Consider the following 19159-nt stretch of genomic DNA (forward strand, 5'->3'; position numbering starts at 1 on the left):
TCACTTAGAGATGTACAGCAAGGAAACAGGCCCTTCAGTCCAACTTGTCCATGCCGACCAGATATCCCAATGCAATCTAGTCCTACCTGCCAGCATCTGGCCCATTTCCCTCTAAACCCTTCCTATTTATACACTCATCCAGATGCCTATTAAATGTTGCAATTGTACGAGTCTCCACCACATCCTCTGTCAGCTCATTCCATACACGTACCACCCTCCGCGTGAAAAGGTTGCCCCTAAAGTCCCTTTTATATCTTTCCCTTCTCACCATAAACCTATGCCCTCTGGTTCTGGACTCCCCCACTTCAGGTAAAAGACTGTCTATTTATCCCATCCATGCCCCTCATGATTTTATAAACCTCTATAAAAGGTCACCCCTCAGCCTCCAACACTCTGCCTCCTTATAGCTCAGATCCTCCAACCCTGGCAACATCCTTGTAAATCCTTTCTGAACCCTTTCAAGTTTCACAACATCTTTCCAAAACAAAGGAATTGCATCCAATATTCCAACAGTGGTCTAACCAATGTCGCAACATGACCTCCCAACTCCTGTACTCAATACTCTGATCAATAAAGGAAAGCATACCAAACGCCTTCACTGCCCTACCTACCTGCGACTCTACTTTCAAGGAGCTATGAACCTGCACTCCAAGGCCTCTTTGTTCAGCAACACTCCCTAGGACCTGACCATTAAGTGTATAAGTCCTGCTAAGATTTGCTTTCCCAAAATGCAGCATCTCACATTTATCTAAATTAAACTCCATCTGCCACTTCTCAGCCCATTGGCCCATCTGATCAAGATCCCATTGTAATCGGAGGTAAGCTTCTTTGCTGTCCACTACACCTCCAAGTTTGTTGTCATCAGCAAACTTACTAACTATACCTTTTATGCTCACATCCAAATCATTTATATAAATCATGAAAAGTAGAGGACCCAGCACCGATCCTTGTGGCAATTGACTGGTCACAGGCCTCCAGTCTGAAAAACAACCCTCCACCACCACCCTCTGTCTTCTACCTTTGAGCCAGTTCTGTATCCAAATGGCTAGTTCTCCCTGTATTCCATGAGATCTAACCTTGCTAACCAGGCTTCCATGGGGAACCTTGTCAAACGCCTTACTGAAGTCCATATAGGTCACGTCTACTGCTCTGCCCTCATTAATCCTTTGTTACTTCTTCAAAAAACTCAATCAAGTTTGTGAGACATGATTTCCCATGCACAAAACCATGTTGACTATCCCTAATGAATCCTTGCCTTTCCAAATACATGCACATCCTGTCCCTCAGGATTCCTTCCAACAACTTGCCCACCACCGACATCAAGCTCACTGGTCTGTAGTTCCCTGGTTTGTCCTTACCACCCTTCTTAAACAGTGGCACTACGTTAGCCAACCTTCAGTCTTCTGGCACCTCACCTGTGACTATCGATGATACAAATTTCTCAGCATGAGACCCAGCAATCACTTCTCTAGCTTCCCACAGAGTTCTAGGGTACACCTGATCAGGTCCTGGGGATTTATCCACTTTTATACGTTCCAAGACACTGAGCACTTCCTCCTCTGTAATATGGACATTTTTCAAGATGTTACCATCTATTTCCCTAATTCCATATCTTCCATGTCCTTTTGTACAGTAAATACAGATGCAAAATACTCGTTTAGTATCTTCCCCATCTCTGAGGAACATTGATAAATGTTGATAACGTTCACCCCATATCTCAGCTGGTAATGGCAGGATTGCAGAGCTTTAAGTTATCATTTAGTTGTGTTTAAAGTAAGCTGCTTCCGTTGTTTAGTAAACATGTAGCCCTAGCTTCACTAGACTCTCTCGCTTTCACTCCTCACTTAAAACAGAAGTGATCCCTTAACCTGATTGCAATGATAAAGGTTGCAAATGCCAGGCCACAAAGTAACACACCACTGTGGAACACAATTCTGCTGATGACTTGCAGCACAACATGGTTGGTATAATTGTTCTCAATCTAATTCATTTATCACACATCATGACGGGTTTCCTTATTGTAATGGCTTGACTGCCTCCACAAAAGGCTATGTGATTCTTTGAAATGTGACAGAATCTATAACAAAGTTCAGTAGCTTGTACACTGCTTTGATTTTATCAACACAGGTTTTGATTCTACTCCCCCACCCCCCTTGTCTGGCAACTACTTCCTTCAGAACTTAGCCAGCACAGTCAATAAACTGTGCCCTTTCTATCCACAATGCTGCTTTCAAGTGGCTTTCAATACAGAGGTGCACGGATTGCTGTGTATTGTTCTCCCTAAGCGGGTCAATCAGGAGATTTCTTTGCTCATAATGCCATTAGGTTTCTTGTGATCTGCAGTCAATGAAGACTCGCAAGGCTACTCCCTTGTGATTGTACACCACTTTGCTGTCACCTCTAGCGGATCTGTTCTGTTGTTTAGTTAGGAACAATGACAAAGAATGGGGTGCTGGATGAAAGACAGGAGTCTATGTCAGGACAGTTGAATCTGTGGGGACAGCTCTTTCGACATTGTCAACAAGTCTTAAGGTGTTAACAAGCAGGACTTTATAGCATCAACTGGGCTGGATATACCTCATATGGCTGAATCTGTTGTCAAATGCTGGCAGTCTGTACGACTTTGGTATATTTTCTAGACTTTTTTTGTAGTGGTTTCATACAACTGAGTAGCTTGCCCAAAGGGCAGTTAAGAGTCAATCTTTAAAGTCTGAGGCCACAGGTAGATTGGTTAAGGATGACAGATTTCTTTCCGTAAAGGACAAATTAAATTTGTGTCACAGGTAGACGGTGGTTAAGAAGACGGTGGTTAAGATTTAGCACGCATGCCTTAATCGTTCAGATCTTTGAGTATAGGAGTTGGGATGTTTGCGTAAAGAATGCACAGGACATTGGAGAGGCCTCTTCAGGAGTTCTGTGTACAGTTCTGATCACCCCTGCTATAGGAAGGATATTAAATTGGAGAGGGTGCAGGAAAGATTTACCAGGAAGTTGCCAGAACTGGAAGGTTTGAGTTTTAAGGTACAGGCTGGGATCTTTAGCACTGAAGCATAGGAGGTTGAGGGGTGGCCGTGGAAAGGTTTTTAAAATCATGAGGGGCATAGATAAGACGAATGACAAGAGAGTCTTTTTCCTAGGAAGGGAAGAGTTCAAAACGAGGGAGCATATTTTTAAGACGAAGTCAGAAAGTTTTAAAAAGAATATGAGGGCAACTTTTTGTTTTAAAACAGAGTTGTTCATATGTGGAATGAGATGCCAGAGAAAGTAGTGGATGCAGATATAGTTACATTTCAAAGACATATTGATCTATACATGGATAGAAAACATTTGGACGGATATGGGCCAAATGCAGGCAAATGGGAGTTTAGTTTCGGAACATGCTTGGCATGGACTAGTTGGACCGAGGGGTCTGTTGCCATGCTGTATGCCTCTATCACAATAATGAAAGAGATGAACTTTTACAATATTCTGGTAGACTCACGGTCACCATTACTGAATCCAGCTTTACATTCCAGACATAATTAACTGCATTTAAAATCCCTAGCTGTCTTGATGGAGTCATTAGTCCACACCTCAGGTGAACAAGTCCAGTAAAATAACTATGCTACAATTTTGCTGTCATTTATCAGGTGAAACACACATCTAAGCAGGCATTACTTCCAGGCTTTATGTGATAATTTATTTCAACTTTACATAAAATACACACTGTTGATATCTTTAGCCTGGTACAAAATGGGTTTACCAGATTATAAATTATAGATATACAGTATTTCAATAAATTTTTCCAAAAGTATCTGCGCTACTGAGTTACAGTGGAACTTCACTTATCTATAATATGAGGAAATAGTAGTCACCAGTGAACATTCTTCTCCCCACTGAAGCCATTAAGTGAACTCATTTACAGTTCAGGCCAGCATTGTCAATCAACAGACCTACTATTGCTCACCAGACTAAAGAGAGCCAGTCAGAACAATAACAATACTCGTGAATAAATGTGAGCACCAAAAGCAGTCTTCATCTACCTTTGCACAATTCAAACTTAGATTCCACACACCAAATGAGTAGCATTTTCACATTTAAAATTAATTCCATTGAAATGCGGCAAAAACAATAAAGATGAATACTGCATGAATAATCAAGATTCTATTACAGCAAAGATTAATTGCAAGATCTATTTCAGGTGCACAAAAACATTTTTAAGCAATTTCCACACCCCAGCCACAATCTATGAAATACCTTGTTGGTGGTATAATAAAATTTCGATGCTCCCTTAAATGCTTTTCTACATATTTGTTCATTTGCTTTTTAAACTCATCCTTGTTGGCTACCTTTTCAATTGCCAAGTCATTGAAATGATTTGTCCTTTATGCTTGATTTTCTCTCATTTTGATCCTAATGATCCATTCAATTATAACTTTTACCTCAGATTTTCATCTGCAATGTTTCTTTAAATCCAGTTTTTCAATTTAGGAAACTGCATTGTCTATTATTAATCCCTGTATCCCCTACTGATATTGCAATTCAGTACGAAATCTAAAGTGCTATTTTACAGGAATTAATGGAAGCTTAGAAGAGCAACTACAAATAGAAATTATTACTGAGCATTGCATCTGTTTTACTAACAATTACCAACAGCATTTTTTTTCTTACTTTGTCCCAGTAATCTGGGATAGTTACCAGTGGTTTACATAATTCAGAATCACATCAACAATAATAGCTTATTTGCCTGGAGTGGCAGGTTCATTTGCTTATCATTAAGGCTCTTCTTTCTCTATATTAGCTGTCTTTGGGGTCTATAGATACTTTTAATCAATCAATCTGTTCACATGTCATGATACACCTCTTGAACATGTGGAACTTGAACGCAGGCTTTCTGAACCAGAGACATAACACTACCAGTGTGTCACAACAGTCGCTGAAACTGCTACCATATTCATTGCTTTGTTTGATGTTGGCCCTCAGTATTATAGGTATTACTAAATCAACCTGTTCAGACATATGATATGTCTGACAGGTGACACTTGAATCTGGATCTTCAGGCCCAGAGGTAGGGGCACAATCACTGCTCCATAAAGAGTCTTAAGCCTCACGCACCTGATATTCTGAGGCAGGTCCCCTTCCAAGTACTAAGTCTGCTCAGCTTCCAGGATTAGATGACGTCAAGAATTTTCAGAATAAAATGGCCATAGGCCTTTGGGATTTATTGATTTTATTAGCAAAAGGTAGCACTGATGCTAAGATTAAAGTAAACACTAGCGAGTTTTGAGAAGATTTGTAACTCAGGTTGACATGCTGGATGTAAGTTTGCTCGCTGAGCTGGAAAGTTCATTTTCAGAAGTTTCATCACCATACTAGGTAACATTATCAGTGAGTCTCCAGTGAAGCACTGATGCTAGTGACCCGCTTTCTATTTATGTGTTTAGGTTTTCTTCGGTGGGTGATGTCATTTCCTGTGGTGATGCCATTTCCCATGGTGACCTTATTTCCCAAGTGACATCATTTCCTGTGGCGACGTCATTTCTTGTTCTTTTTCTCAGAGGGTGGTAAATGTGGGGGTCCAAGTTGACTTGTTTGTTGATAGAGTTCCAGTTGGAATGTCATGCTTCGAGGAATTCTCATGTGTGTCTCTGTTTAGCTTGCCCTAGGATGGATGTGTTGTCCCAGTCGAAGTGGTGTTCTTCCTCATCTGTATGCAAGGATACTAGTGAGAGTGGGTCATGTCTTTTTGTGGCTAGTTGATATTCGTGTATCCTGGTGGCTAGTTTTCTGCCTGTTTGTCCAATGTAGTGCTTGTTACAGTTCTTGCAAGGTATTTTGTAAATGACATTAGTTTTGTTTGTCATCTGTATAGGGTCTTTCAAGTTCATTAGCTGCTGTTTTAGTGTGTTGGTGGGTTTGTGGGCTATCATGATGCCAAGGGAGTCTGAGTAGTCTGGCAGGCATTTCTGAGATGTCTTTGCTGTAGGGGAGAATGACTAGGGTTTCTGGACATGTTTGGTCTGCTTGTTTGGGTTGGTAGCTGAGAAATCAGTGAACTGTGTTCAGTGGGTACCCGTTCTTTTTGAATACACTGTATAGGTGATTTTCCTTGGTGCTGCGGTTTGTGGTGGCTCATTGAAATAATGTGTAATGCATTACAACAACAAACTGCCATTCCAAGATGTCACAGTACAACGAACAGCCAATGGGGAAATTCAAACCAACATCTACAGGAAAGCAACACAGACTGACCAAATATTGAACTACAGAAACAATCATCCAAACATCCACAAACGAAGCTGCATTAGAATATTATTCCAACATGTCACTGCATACTGCAGCACAGAGGAACTATGAAGAGCAGAGGAAAATCACCTGTACAGTGTATTCAAAAAGAACAGGTACCCAATGAACACAATCTTATATAGTTCTCATTAACAAATCCAAACAAGCAGACATACGCGACACGAGCCACTCTCCCCTCCATTAAAGACGTCTCAGAAATGCCTGCCAGACTACTCCGATCTCTTGGCATCATGGTAGCCCACAAACCCACCAACACACTAAAACAGCAGCTAAAAGACCTCATACAGACGATAAACAAAACTAATGTCATTTACAAAATACCATGCATGAGCTGTAACAAACACTACATTGGACAAACAGGTAGAAAACTAGCCACTAGGATACACGAACATCAACTAGCCACAAAACGACATGACCCACTCTCACTAAGTATCCTTGCATACATATGGGAAGGACATCACTTCGACTGAGCCATCACATCCATCTGAGGGCAAGCCAAACAGAAACACACACGAGAACTGCTAGAAGCATGGCATTCCTAACAAATACATTGACTTAGACCACATTTACCACCCTCTAAGAACAGGAATTGACATCACCACAGGAACTGACATTATCAACCCAAGGAAACCTAAACACAAACAGAAAGCGGGTCGCTAACACCAGTGCTTCACCGGAGGCTCACTGATGTTACCTAATAAAGTAAACATGTCAATCTTGCATAATACATTAATAGTTAGCCATGATTGGCACTTTCCCAGCCTTATTCTGATTGACAACAGTTTTTATTTCATGGATGCGAATGCTGATGGTAAGGTCAAACATCTATGCTCATTTCTAATTGCCCTCAAATTGATGATGTGCTGTTTTCTTGAACCACTGTTGTGTCTGTAGGTAAAGCCAAGTTGCTGTTCAGGAGTGAGTTTCAGGATTTGTTTCAGTAAGTGAACCAACAGTGGTAGAACTCCAGGTTAGGTTGCTGTGTGACTTGGAGGGGAACTTGCAGATGGTGATATTCCCATGTATCTGTTGCCCTTGTCATTGTGTGGGGTAGAGGATGGCAGGTTTGGAATGTAACGTTGAAGAGACTTGATGAGTTGGTGCAGTACATCATGTAGCTGGTACATACTTCTGCCACTGCACATCAGTGGTTAAGGTAATGAATGTTGAACATGGTGAATGGGGTGCCAATCCAAGCTGTCTGCTTTATCCTAGATGGAGTCATGTTTCTTGAATGCTGTTGGAGATGCACCCACCCAAGGAAGTGAAATATTGATTGTGAACAGACTTTGGGAGTCAAGTGGTAAGTTCTTCACTGCAGAATTCTAACCTTTGAACTGCTCTTGTGGCCACAGTATGCTGGTTCAGTTCAGTTTCTGGTCAAATATCTCAAATATTAATCTAAATGCTCCTGGCCAGTGACAAAGCTAACCAAACTCATGACCACATGCAAGAGTGACAAATACATCAGCTGTTTAATTAATTTGTTCCTGCTGGCCTGCAATTACCTTTCCCAGCACTGCAGAAACCGATGCTCTCCTTTGCTCGTGCATACATTATACATTTACACTAACTTTTCACGTGTTTAATTTTGCAGTTGCATTCAGAATCAAACATTTTCTTCCCACCTGCCTGTGTGCTTCCCACTTTCACACTTCTGTTTCAAAGTCAAAACAATGTAATGGAGATGACACATTTTTGATGAACCCTTTTATTAGTAATAGTAATTATTAACTCTCAAAATGCCAACTGGTTTGGAGAAATGACAGAATCAACAATATAGATCAAATTAAATCTGAAGTGCAAAAAACATGATTAATAGCCAAAAATCTTTTTTGAAAGGATAGCTATATAGAGACATTTGAGCTCTTCCCATTTCAGACAGCTCATGCCACTATTAAGAACAGGACAGCAAAATGCAGGATAAAATTTCTAGACCCCAAAATTTAAGGGCATATCCTACAGCAGCAGTATGGAATTTCTTCCCTTACTCCAACATTTTCCATAGCAGTCATCCTGTGGTCTTTACAAAAGAGATTGTCAAATAGGATCACATTTTGTGATGCTTACAAGGGACTGCTGAGAAATTTTTCAACACCTTTCACAGAATCCACACAGCCAGAGAATACTTGCAACTTTTCACTCTAATCTGGATTTGAACCCAAGTTTCAGAGGTGAAAGGTAAGTGGGTTAACCTTGGAGCCAAGTTCTTCCCAAAACCAGAGTCATTGAGTCTTATAGCACGGAAACTGACCCTTCAGTCCAACTCGGCCATGCTGACCAGATTTCCCCAACTAAACTAGCCCCATTTGCCTGTGTTTGACACATATCCCTCCAAACCTTTCCTATTCATGTCCCTATCCATTTGTCTTTAAATGTTGTAACTGTACCTGCATTCACCACTTCCTCTAGCAGTTCATTCCACATAAAAACCAATCTGTGAAGAAGTTGCCACTTGGGACCCTTTTAAATCTTTCTCCTCTCACCTTAAAAATATGCCCCCTAGTTTTAATCTCCCCCTTCTAAGGGAAAAGAGCGTTGTCATTCACCTTATCTATGCCACTCATGATTTTTATAAATTTCTATAAGGTTACCTCTCAATCTCCTACACTCCAGTGAAAAACATTCCAGCCTATCCAGACAGTCCCTATAACTCAAACCCTCCAGTCCTGGCAACATCCTGGTAAAACTGTTCTGCACCCTCCCCAATTTAAAAACATCCAGTATAAGGGGTGTCAGGGCATTCTCAAGAGGGAACTCAGGAGGGCAAAAAGGGAATATCAGAGTGCCTTGGCAGATAGGTGAAGGATAATACAAAGAGTTTCCGACAAGTATATTAAGAGTAAAAGAGCAACTACAGAGAAAATAGGGCACCTTAAAGATCAATGAGATTGTCAATGTGTGGGACCACAGGTGGTGAGAGTGATATTAAACAAATATTCCATGTCAGTGGAGAAAGTGGAGGCGAGAGAACTCAGGGAAATAAATATTGATGTCTTGAAAATAGTCCACATTACAGAAGAGGTGGTTCTGGAGGTCTTAAAAAAAAAACAAACATGGATAAATCAGATCAATAAATCAGATCAAGCCTATCTCAAGATGTTTTGGGAAGTTAGGGAAGAAAATGCAGGGTCCCTAGCAGAGATATCACCTAAAGCCACAGATGAGGTGACGGAAGAAGTGTAAATGTTGTGCCATTACTTAATAAAGGCTGTAAGAAGAAGCCTGAGAACTCTAGACTCGTGGGTCTGGCATCAGTGGTGGGTAGGTTGTTGGAGGTGATTCAGAGAGATAGAATTTATGCATTTGGAGAGGCAAGGACTGACTGGGAATAGTCAGCATGGCTTTGTGCATGGGAAATCATGTCTCACAAACTTGATTGAGTTTTTTTGAGAATGTGACCAAAATGCTTGATGACGGAAGAGCGGTAGACACTGTCGACATGGATTTTAGTAAAGCCTTTGACATGGTTCCACATGGGAAATTAATTATTAAAGTTAAATCACATGGAATTCATGGAGACCATGCCAATTGGATACAAAATTGGCTTGACGATAGGAGACTGAAGGTAGTGGTGAAGGGTTGTTTTTCCAGAGTGGAGCTCTGTGACTAGCAGTGTTCTGTAGGAATCGGTGTTGGGACCACTGTTGTTTGTCATTTATATAAATGATGTGGATGAGAATTTAGGAGGCATCGTAAGTATGTTTGCAGAGGACATCAAAATTGGAGGTATAGTTGACAGTGAAGGTGTCTAAGATTACAAACAGATCTTGATCAAATGGGCCAACAGGCTGAGGAGTGGCAAATGGAGTTTAATTCGGATAAATGTGAGGTTTTACATTTTGGTAAAATGAACAAAGGCAGGACTTATACAGTTAACGGTAGAGCCCTGGCTAGTGTTGTTAAACAGAGACATCCAAAGGGTTCAGACAGATTGTTCTTTGAAATTTGCATCACAAGTAGACAGGGTGGTTAAGACAGCGTTTAGCATGCTTGCTTTCATTGCTCAGACTACTGAGTACAGGAATTAGGAAGTCACACTGAGGTTGTGCAGGACATTGGTGGGACCACCTTCAGAGTACAGTGTACAGTTCTGGTCAACTACTTTTTTATATTACATGCATAGTTTGTGTATTCTATACCTTTATTTATAAAGCCATCAAAAGCGCAATTTTTAGAATATTTAATTTAGAGCCACAGCTTTGTTACATGATTGCTTACAACATGGTCATTCATTTTATGTAATCAGCTCTAAGTCAAAATAATTTTTCAGGGTTCCTCTCAAGATTTTCTCAGAGGTCACTTCAAAGTTATTGGGATGGCCAATTTTTGGTTGTCGGGGCTCTTTTTCATTCTCAATAAATCATTTCTTATGTAATCCAGTCACATAGTAGCAATACTCTCTGTATTTGAGTCGACATGGGAAACTTGGATTCACAAAAATTATAAGTATTTATCAATATACTTAATAGTCAACTGAAATTAAAGCCTCTACACACAAAGAATGCATAATGTTCCTAGACGCCTCAGCATTTACATTACGGGCATAAGTTGGCCACAAATTTGTTTTCAAAATTAACTGAGATACCACTACACACACACACACACACACCAACCACAGACTGAGGAAATAACTAATGCATTTCCATCACATATAAACAAAGCTGGAACATTTTAACCAGGCAGTCACAACTGAATCACTGCCAATCTCAATCACAGATTGAGACAACTGACAACGTTGATGACAATAGTATTTACTACATTGCCCCTAAATAGTAGCTCCTGATCATAAACAGCCTTAAACAATAGATTCCACATTCATTTTCAAGGAATTAAATACCTCAGCGAATTATGGTGTTCCCAGCTACATGGTTGACAGGTTTAAAACTGCTCTCTCCTTTGCAGCCTTCTTTCTCAATTCCTTTTCACTCTCCTACCTTTCACTCCCCACATCCTGCAGCCTTCTTCGGCCACTTCATGCAGCCATTTCCTTCGACCAGCTGTACAGTCTCAATATTAGACCCAATGTTATGTCAATCTCATTTCCCCTCTACCCTTTACTACACTTTTAATCTGCAGACCTTTGATCAGAATACATTGGTTGAGGGATGACACAGCTGTGTCTATTACATCTTGGTCCCAAAAACTCATCAGGTCTCAGATACAATTCCTGTCCTGGGACATTCTCACCAGGACAATAATACTAGGGCTATAATTAGCTTCAGTGTCCACGAACTTAAAAGGTAGAAGAAGGAGAAAAAAAAAGTCAAAACTCACACTGTATTAATCTCCAATATGGGATGTCATCTACATTAGTTTTGGTTATGATTACCCTTAGATTTGAATAACCTGACAGCATGAACTTATCAGGGCTCATAGAAGAATGTTCATTTAGGATTATACTTCATGAGGACAGCATGGAATTTGGTTTTCAGTCAATGACTTCTGGTTTAAGTCAAAAATGTTTTAACTATCAAGTCAGAAAGGGTAGGTTTTTGTTTTACATATTTAATGATGTAATCTTTGCACAAAAGACACTTACTATTCCAGACTCTCTAACATGTGGTTAGCTACAGAGCGCAATCCAGATTCTAACTGTTATAAACAATGTGCTTTATATGTTCAATGCATGACATAAAAATTCAGAAAATTAAAATATATCAATTTTGTACTACAGTATTATTTACATATTTGCTGTTATCTGCTGAATTGCATAGTCACCTTTATGAAGTCTCTTCCAGATTTAACTTTCCATTCTGATTCATATACATTCAAGTAGGTCCCTGGACCTAAAACAAAGAATATATACTTTACTTATAATGAAAACAGAGACTTAAGCAAATTTCAAATTCTGAAGAGAGCAGGGGTGGATGGAGAGAGAGGAGTGGGGGAGGGGAAGAGGAAAGTTAGCAGGCAGGAGAGAGCAGAGAAGAGATCATGAGGGGTAGGAAGTGGGAGAGAACTTGGGTGGGGATGAGAGCAGAAAGTATGGGTGTGGTGTGTGGAAGAATGCTATGTACGTGTGATAGGAATGATGAGGCTACATCAAACATGTGAGCATTGAATATATTCATCTACATGGTGAAAATTCTGTAATTTCTTCATTTCATCTTGAAATTACCAAGAATCGCATACAGTGAGTAAATGGAGTAGAATTCAGCTGTGATTTAATTGAACGGTGGACAGTCTCGAGACATGTTACCGTTACGTAGGAGTGTGCAGCACAGAAACAGACCTATGAACTTGTCTTGTTCATCTTTTAATGTCTTATCTATCTTTAATTTTCATTATTGTTGATAGCGTTTTTTAAAAACACTTATTCCTGATGCTGAAGCCAGACTTCAGAAGTCCATTAAGCATAAACATATACTCAAGCTGTCAGCTTGTACAAGTGTCATTTCTCTTAACTTTTCATAATTGGTGTGCACCTATCAGTTCAGTCGCAATCTCTGGTGCTCCAACACAAGATGTACTACTTGGGACTAATCCTGCCCCTAAGGATAGCATCAACTCCAAAGCCCTTGCTCCTGGCCTGCCAACCTTCTCCGTACAGGTATAATCCTTATCAGTACATTAGTCTGCTGACATTTTGGCAGCCAGAATTTTAACACAGAATTTACAGTGCTGAAACAAGATATTTACATATATTCAAAAAGAAAGATTTGACCACATTTGGCATAACCAGTTGCTCAAGAGGTTGCCAGCTTTAACATCTCAGGCAGTGCAACATGTGCAGGAAGTGCACCTCCTGCAGTTAGGGCATCACCAAACCCAACCTATTCCTTATGATCAAGGAATGCAATTTTGTTTTGATATTTCCATTTGCCTTATTTTAATCTTCTCTCCCAAGTTACCGCGTTCTCTTCCTTCCTCTTTTAATATTCAAATGCGGAGTATAAAGTTTAGATTCAATTTTCCTTTTATTTCTGTATTTGAAGCTTGACTATTTTCAGCTTATAATGATTTTCCTTGAACTCAACTGATAACCATATGAAAGTTTTCTCTCAGTTTCCGTCTTTGTTTCCCAGAACATTTTTCCAGTTTCTCTGTAGACAAACCTTCTATCCCAATTTATTTGTTAACCTTAGTCTTTATTCTGCTTAAAGTATTTCACAATCTTATTGTTATACCTTACTATGTAGCAATCAGTTCCTTGAGGGTGCTGTTTTATTCTATTACTTCTGACATGATTAGTGACTTGTTGTTTGACTAACATATTGAATGAGAAAGGACTCCACCATACATGAGAAAAATGTTTCCCTCTTCTCACTTTATTTCTTTTTATGCTAGTTTATTTGAGGATCTTGGAATCTCCTGTTACCATTATTATTGTGTGCCTGTGAGTAATCTTGTAAAATTTTCTTCCTTCAACTCCCTTCCATTGTTTTCCAGTGTGAAAGATACCCTGTTAGGCAATAAACCCCACAATTTTTATAGATTATGCATCTGTACCAGTGCTATCCTTTTTCAACTGCCTTTAACTAGGAGAGTAACTCTACCATTCCAGGTCCAAGATGTGTTATAACCTGCAATTTTTTTTTTTACCAATCCTGTTTTCCATATAGGCAAATTTCAGTCCTACGCCTGGGTTCGAATTCCAGAGAAGAAAAAGGCTTGCATTTGTGTAGCCATTTTAATTACCACAGAACGTTTCAAAGTCCTTTCAGTATTTCAGCTAATAATGTATTGTTGGAATACAATCACTGGTGTATGTAAGAAACACATCAGCCAAATTTGTGGGAACTAGTGAAAACAATTTGGGGACCAAATCTTAAGGGAAGCTACAAAGAAATGCCAACATTATAGAATGGCCAATATGGTGGTCTTCAACCACCAAGTATAGACTGGGATACTGGTAGTAGAAGGGGCAGTGAGGGGCAAGCATTCCTAGATTATGTCTGGGGGAATTTACAACAGAAGTATGTTCTCAGTCCAACAAGGATAGATGCCTTGTTGCACCTGGTCCTTGGAGATGTGGACTAAATGGATCAAGCTTCAGTGGGGAATCATTTACGACAGTGATCATTGTATAAGGTTCAGGATGGTGTTGGAGAATAACATGCAACAATCCTTTGGAACTCTTGAAATTGAGTGCGCTCTCTATTCTTCTGATTATGAAATTCCCTACAAATCTAAATAATTTTATGATTCGGAGATGCCGGTGTTGGACTGGTGTGCACAAAAGTTAAAAATCACACAACACCAGGTTATAGTCCAACAGGTTTAATTGGAAGCACACTAGCTTTCGGAGTGCTGTTCCTTCATCAAGTGGTTGACAACCACCTGATGAAGGAGCGTTGCTCCGAAAGCTAGTGTGCTTCCAATTAAACCTGGACTATAACCTGGTGTTGTGATTTTTAACATTGAGCTCCAAATGCTAGCTGCCTTTGCCGGAGTCATTCCCCTCATCCTTGCAGGTATCAGCACTGCTCTTAAGCTGTGCCACCAAGCATTAGCCCATTAGATTAGATTAGATTACTTACAGTATGGAAACAGGCCCTTCGGCCCAACAAGTCCACACTGACCCGCCGAAGCGCAACCCACCCATACCCCTACATTTACCTCTTCTTACCTAACACTACGGGCAATTTAGCATGGCAAATTCACCTGACCTGCACATCTTTTGGACTGTGGGAGGAAACCGGAGCACCCGGAGGAAACCCACGCAGACACAAGGAGAATGTGCAAACTCCACACAGTCAGTCACCTGAGTCGGGAATTGAACCCGGGTCTCTGGCGCTGTGAGGCAGCAGTGCTAACCACTGTGCCTCCCATGTTCCCACACAGGCTGTGCACAGGTTGTCCCTGTTCAACCACCATTAACTCATGTTAAAAAATTGATAACGGGTTCATGCACTGTCATCAAATTGGGTGCATGTTAAGAACATAAAAATCAAAGCTTATTAGTCTTAAATACTTGGGAGTCTGTTACACAGGTCTGCTGGAACTCCTTCACATTTCCCTTTACCCAGCTGAGTTAGATTCTCTTCTTTCTGAATTTTGTTTCCCCTCTAATGTGACTGGAGTAAATTATCCAGTCTTAACACCAACACTAAACTCTTACTAATAACAAAACTATGCATAAGACTTCTACATACTTACCTATGCATTTAGATTAATTTCCTCAGTCTTGCCATTTCTCTCCATGCAGTGAGTACAATGTCATTGTTCTGCCAGTGCAATTGATTTTTCATTGGCTTAATGCATCCTTCCCTTTCACACTAAATTATTATGTTCAAATTTCTCGTCCTTTTCTTTAAGAAAGACAAGCCTCCCACTTCTCCCAACTCCGCTTTGAACCAGACACACTTTTATTCCTATGCTAGCTTCTGAAATTTTGATAATTTCATAACACATTTATAAATTATAAAAAAAGTTGCTTACTATCGTCAAAAATCCCAGCATGTGCAAGCAGCAGTGTAACCACCTTTGGGTCTTTTTCCATTTGCAGTACTTGTTTGTTCCCATGTGACATAAGCGTACATACGTTGATTGCAAAGTCCACTTCATTTGGAAGTCCCGAAAGTAAAGACAACACCACTTTATTATAATCACTGATTGTGGTAAATTCTGTAAAAAGCCCATAACCCCGACGTACACTTTCTGAAAGAAAGAATAACATTAGTTTATTTTATTGTCAAATGGTAATGCAATCAGATTTGACAAAAGACTAAAATCATACAAGCCACATGACATGTGCAACTTAGTGCAAAGATCTGACGAGAAATTTGACAGCTTACTGTGGCATTGGCATTGTGGTTATAAAATTAGTTTAAAACAGAAACAGTGTAGTGAAGAGTTGTTTGAGATTGGAATGAGATGCGATACCCCCCAGGTGTTAGGACCACTGGTCTTTTTTGATATATATTAACAAACTAGACTTGTGTGTGCAGGGCATATGTGCACAATTTATGGAAGACATTAAACTAACTTCATTTACTAAATAATGAAGAGGACAGTAACAAACATCAGGATAATAAACATGCTAAGATGGAGTTAGACATAGAAGATGCGATTTAATGTAGAGTGTGGTGATGCATTGCAATGAGTCAATCTATATTTAAAAAGGCACAATTTTGAAGGTATCATGGAAACAGAAAAGCCTGAGGTGTATATACACAAATCTTAGACAGTAGACAAGCAAAAAGAGAAGGCTACATGGAAAAAGAAAGTCAGAATCATTGACATTTAAAATAAAAGGTAAGAATGTAAAGACCTGCAGAGATCATTGGCTAAGTGCCAGCTGGACTACTGCATTGCACTGTAGGTACATTTCAAGGTTTCAGAGCAAATTTAAGAATGTCACTGGAATTTCAGCTCCACGAAGAGACTCTCAAGGTGTTTTCCATTGGATAAGCTGTTTCCAGTGACAGAAGAGGCAGTCACCAGAGGATGCAAACTTGAAATAATTAATAAAAGAACCAGAGTTCTTTTTTTCATTTGTACAGTTATTGTGTGCATTAAGAATAGACTGAGAAAGGGTAGTTGAAGCAGCTTAAATCATACTTCAAAGATTATTAGTAGGGTTATGGCAAAAGATAAATGGGAATAATAAAATGACTATTAAAAATCTGGACTGTCATACTGTGATAAACGGCTGCTTTCTTACCTGCATTATTTTATGATGGTAGAAGAACCTGCTGAAAACACTTTTGAAAGGTGCTTTTAATATTTCTTCAACCACCAGTTTCCACAGCATAGTCTAACTTAGTCAAGGTTAAATTGATGGTCCAAAGACATTTTATTAAATTAGCAGAATCTCTCATCTGTCACTGCTTTCTTGAAGGACAGCAGACAGCTGTTCTAGTAATGGCTTTGTTAGTGGTACCATCAGGTATGCCCACAAATATTCTCTGTAGTAATACTGCAATGTAATTACTTTGTACATTTACACTGGCCAAAGTACAGATGCATCAGCCCTATGGTACTGCTGGATTGAGGAAGCAGCACAACTAGGTATAGGAGTTTTCTCAATCTTCTGATATGAACAGTTTATAAACAAAACCATTGACAGCTTACGTAACTCACCCTCCCACTCCCAGCCCAAGATAAATCATGCAATTAATTATTACAGGTTTTGGAGGTTCCTCTTGTTGGCACTTACCTGGGATGATGTGCTGATGTCGATTATAAAACAAATGAACCCCAGAGACGACACCCTGTGGTCGAGAATTGGTCGGGGTAAGTACTTCATCATCCTCACCAAAATGATGCAACTTCTCATAACTCTCCAGGTACCTGTACAAAAAATATAATACTCAACTAAACACAGTTTCCTCATGGTTGGCATTGAAGTAAATAGGCAATTATACAAAAATTAACTAGGTAAGCATTATTATAGTTGAAGTCATCACTGCACATGTCCATTTCAAGGTTTCAATAGTCAACTATAATTAACTTAATTCTATGTTAAGGGGCAATAGGATACATAGTAATATCAATACAAATTAATAAAACTAAGCAAAAGCAGTAGAAGCTAAATTAGGGGCATAGTAAACTGCGAAGAATATAGCAACTTGCAGGTTGGAGCAGACAATTTTGTGCCAAGATGCACTACATTGCAGAGGAATATTTAAGTACAACAGCACATTTTGGGAAAAATTTCTAACTTCTTTGTAACACCAGTACAGATCTAGGTATGTTGATTAACAAGAATTAAATGTGGGATATGCACATTCTCCCAGTATCTGCGTGGGTTTCCTCTGGGTGCTCCGGTTTCCTCCCACAGTCACAAAGATGTGCAGGTCAGGTGAATTGGCCATGCTGAATTGCCCATAGTGCTAGGTGCATTAGTCAGAGGGAAATGGGCCTGGGTGGGTTACTCTTCGGAGGGTCGGTGTGGACTGGTTGGACCGAAAGGCATGTTTCCGCACTGTAGGGAACCTAATCTAATATCTCATTACATTTATACTGGATTTAAAACAGATCACTGCAGCTTATCTATCCCATTCAGCACAGAACATTGGTTATCATTTTCAGGATCTAGGGACATGGTTTATGTCCTATATCTGTGCTGACAAATAACTTAATCAGGAGATAAATTATACCCTATGGTCTACTGTGCTGTTTATACGGTTTCCTGAAAGTGAACTAGCATAAATAAGGCACTATAACAAGTGTACCAGATTGTCCACCAATTTATCTCCAAAGCATCTAAGAGCACAATTGCAAGATACATTTTAAATAAATGTTTGATATTATCTGCAGGAAATAAAGCTAAAATATACTAGGAATAGTACACCAGGTACAAAATTTCCAATCTAAATCGTTGAGAAATTCCGGTAATGCTCTGTACTGTGTGAAAGCTCTCTGCTTTTCTTTGCAATTTGTTAAACATAACATAAACACAGAGTGTGAAGACAGATTTCTGATGGCTCCGCCAAGAATGCTCCAGGTAAGGCAAGTGGTCTTGGAGACTATTTCTACTTTTCCTTTCCAACTCCCTGTTACTTTAAATGATCAGCTCGATACAGATCAGTCTATACTACCCTCATTGATGTCAACGCCCATCACCAAAAGGTAGCTCAGTAGTACCATTACTGACCGAGCTGGCATTGTCCTGAAAAACACAGCTGAGAGAGTGGACCTGTACTAGATGATGAGACCAACATCATGAGGTAAAAACCTACTTTGTTTCATTCACTTAGAGGACCTGGATGTTGCTGGCTAAACCAGCATTTATTGCCTATGGGCAGTCTGGATCCACACGTCAGCCAGATCAGGCCAGCACGGCCGATTTCCTTCCCTAAAGGATGCCAATAAACCAAATGGATTTTTTCAACAATTGTCAATTGTTCCATGGTTGTCATTAGACGCCTAATTTCAGACTTGACCTCATCCATACAAATTCAACCTGTCACAAATACTAATACTA

At 39.7% G+C, this 19159-nt stretch overlaps 1 protein-coding gene across 1 annotated transcript in view; it reads right to left on the bottom strand.

Annotated features, from left to right (window-relative positions):
• Positions 1-19159, bottom strand: part of LOC122563310 (AT-rich interactive domain-containing protein 2-like) — a 265104-nt gene that overhangs the window by 89052 nt on the left and 156893 nt on the right. The window contains exons 4-6 of the mRNA XM_043717025.2: positions 17390-17523; positions 15670-15888; positions 12007-12074 (exon numbers count right to left, since the gene is read on the bottom strand). Coding sequence (XP_043572960.2) covers positions 12007-12074; positions 15670-15888; positions 17390-17523 — 421 coding nt within the window. The remainder of the gene's footprint in view (positions 1-12006; positions 12075-15669; positions 15889-17389; positions 17524-19159) is intronic.

Source organism: Chiloscyllium plagiosum, unplaced genomic scaffold (assembly GCF_037043375.1).
Source record: "Chiloscyllium plagiosum isolate Xiang-an unplaced genomic scaffold, Cpla_swu_hap1 HiC_scaffold_26, whole genome shotgun sequence".
NCBI lineage: Eukaryota > Metazoa > Chordata > Chondrichthyes > Orectolobiformes > Hemiscylliidae > Chiloscyllium > Chiloscyllium plagiosum.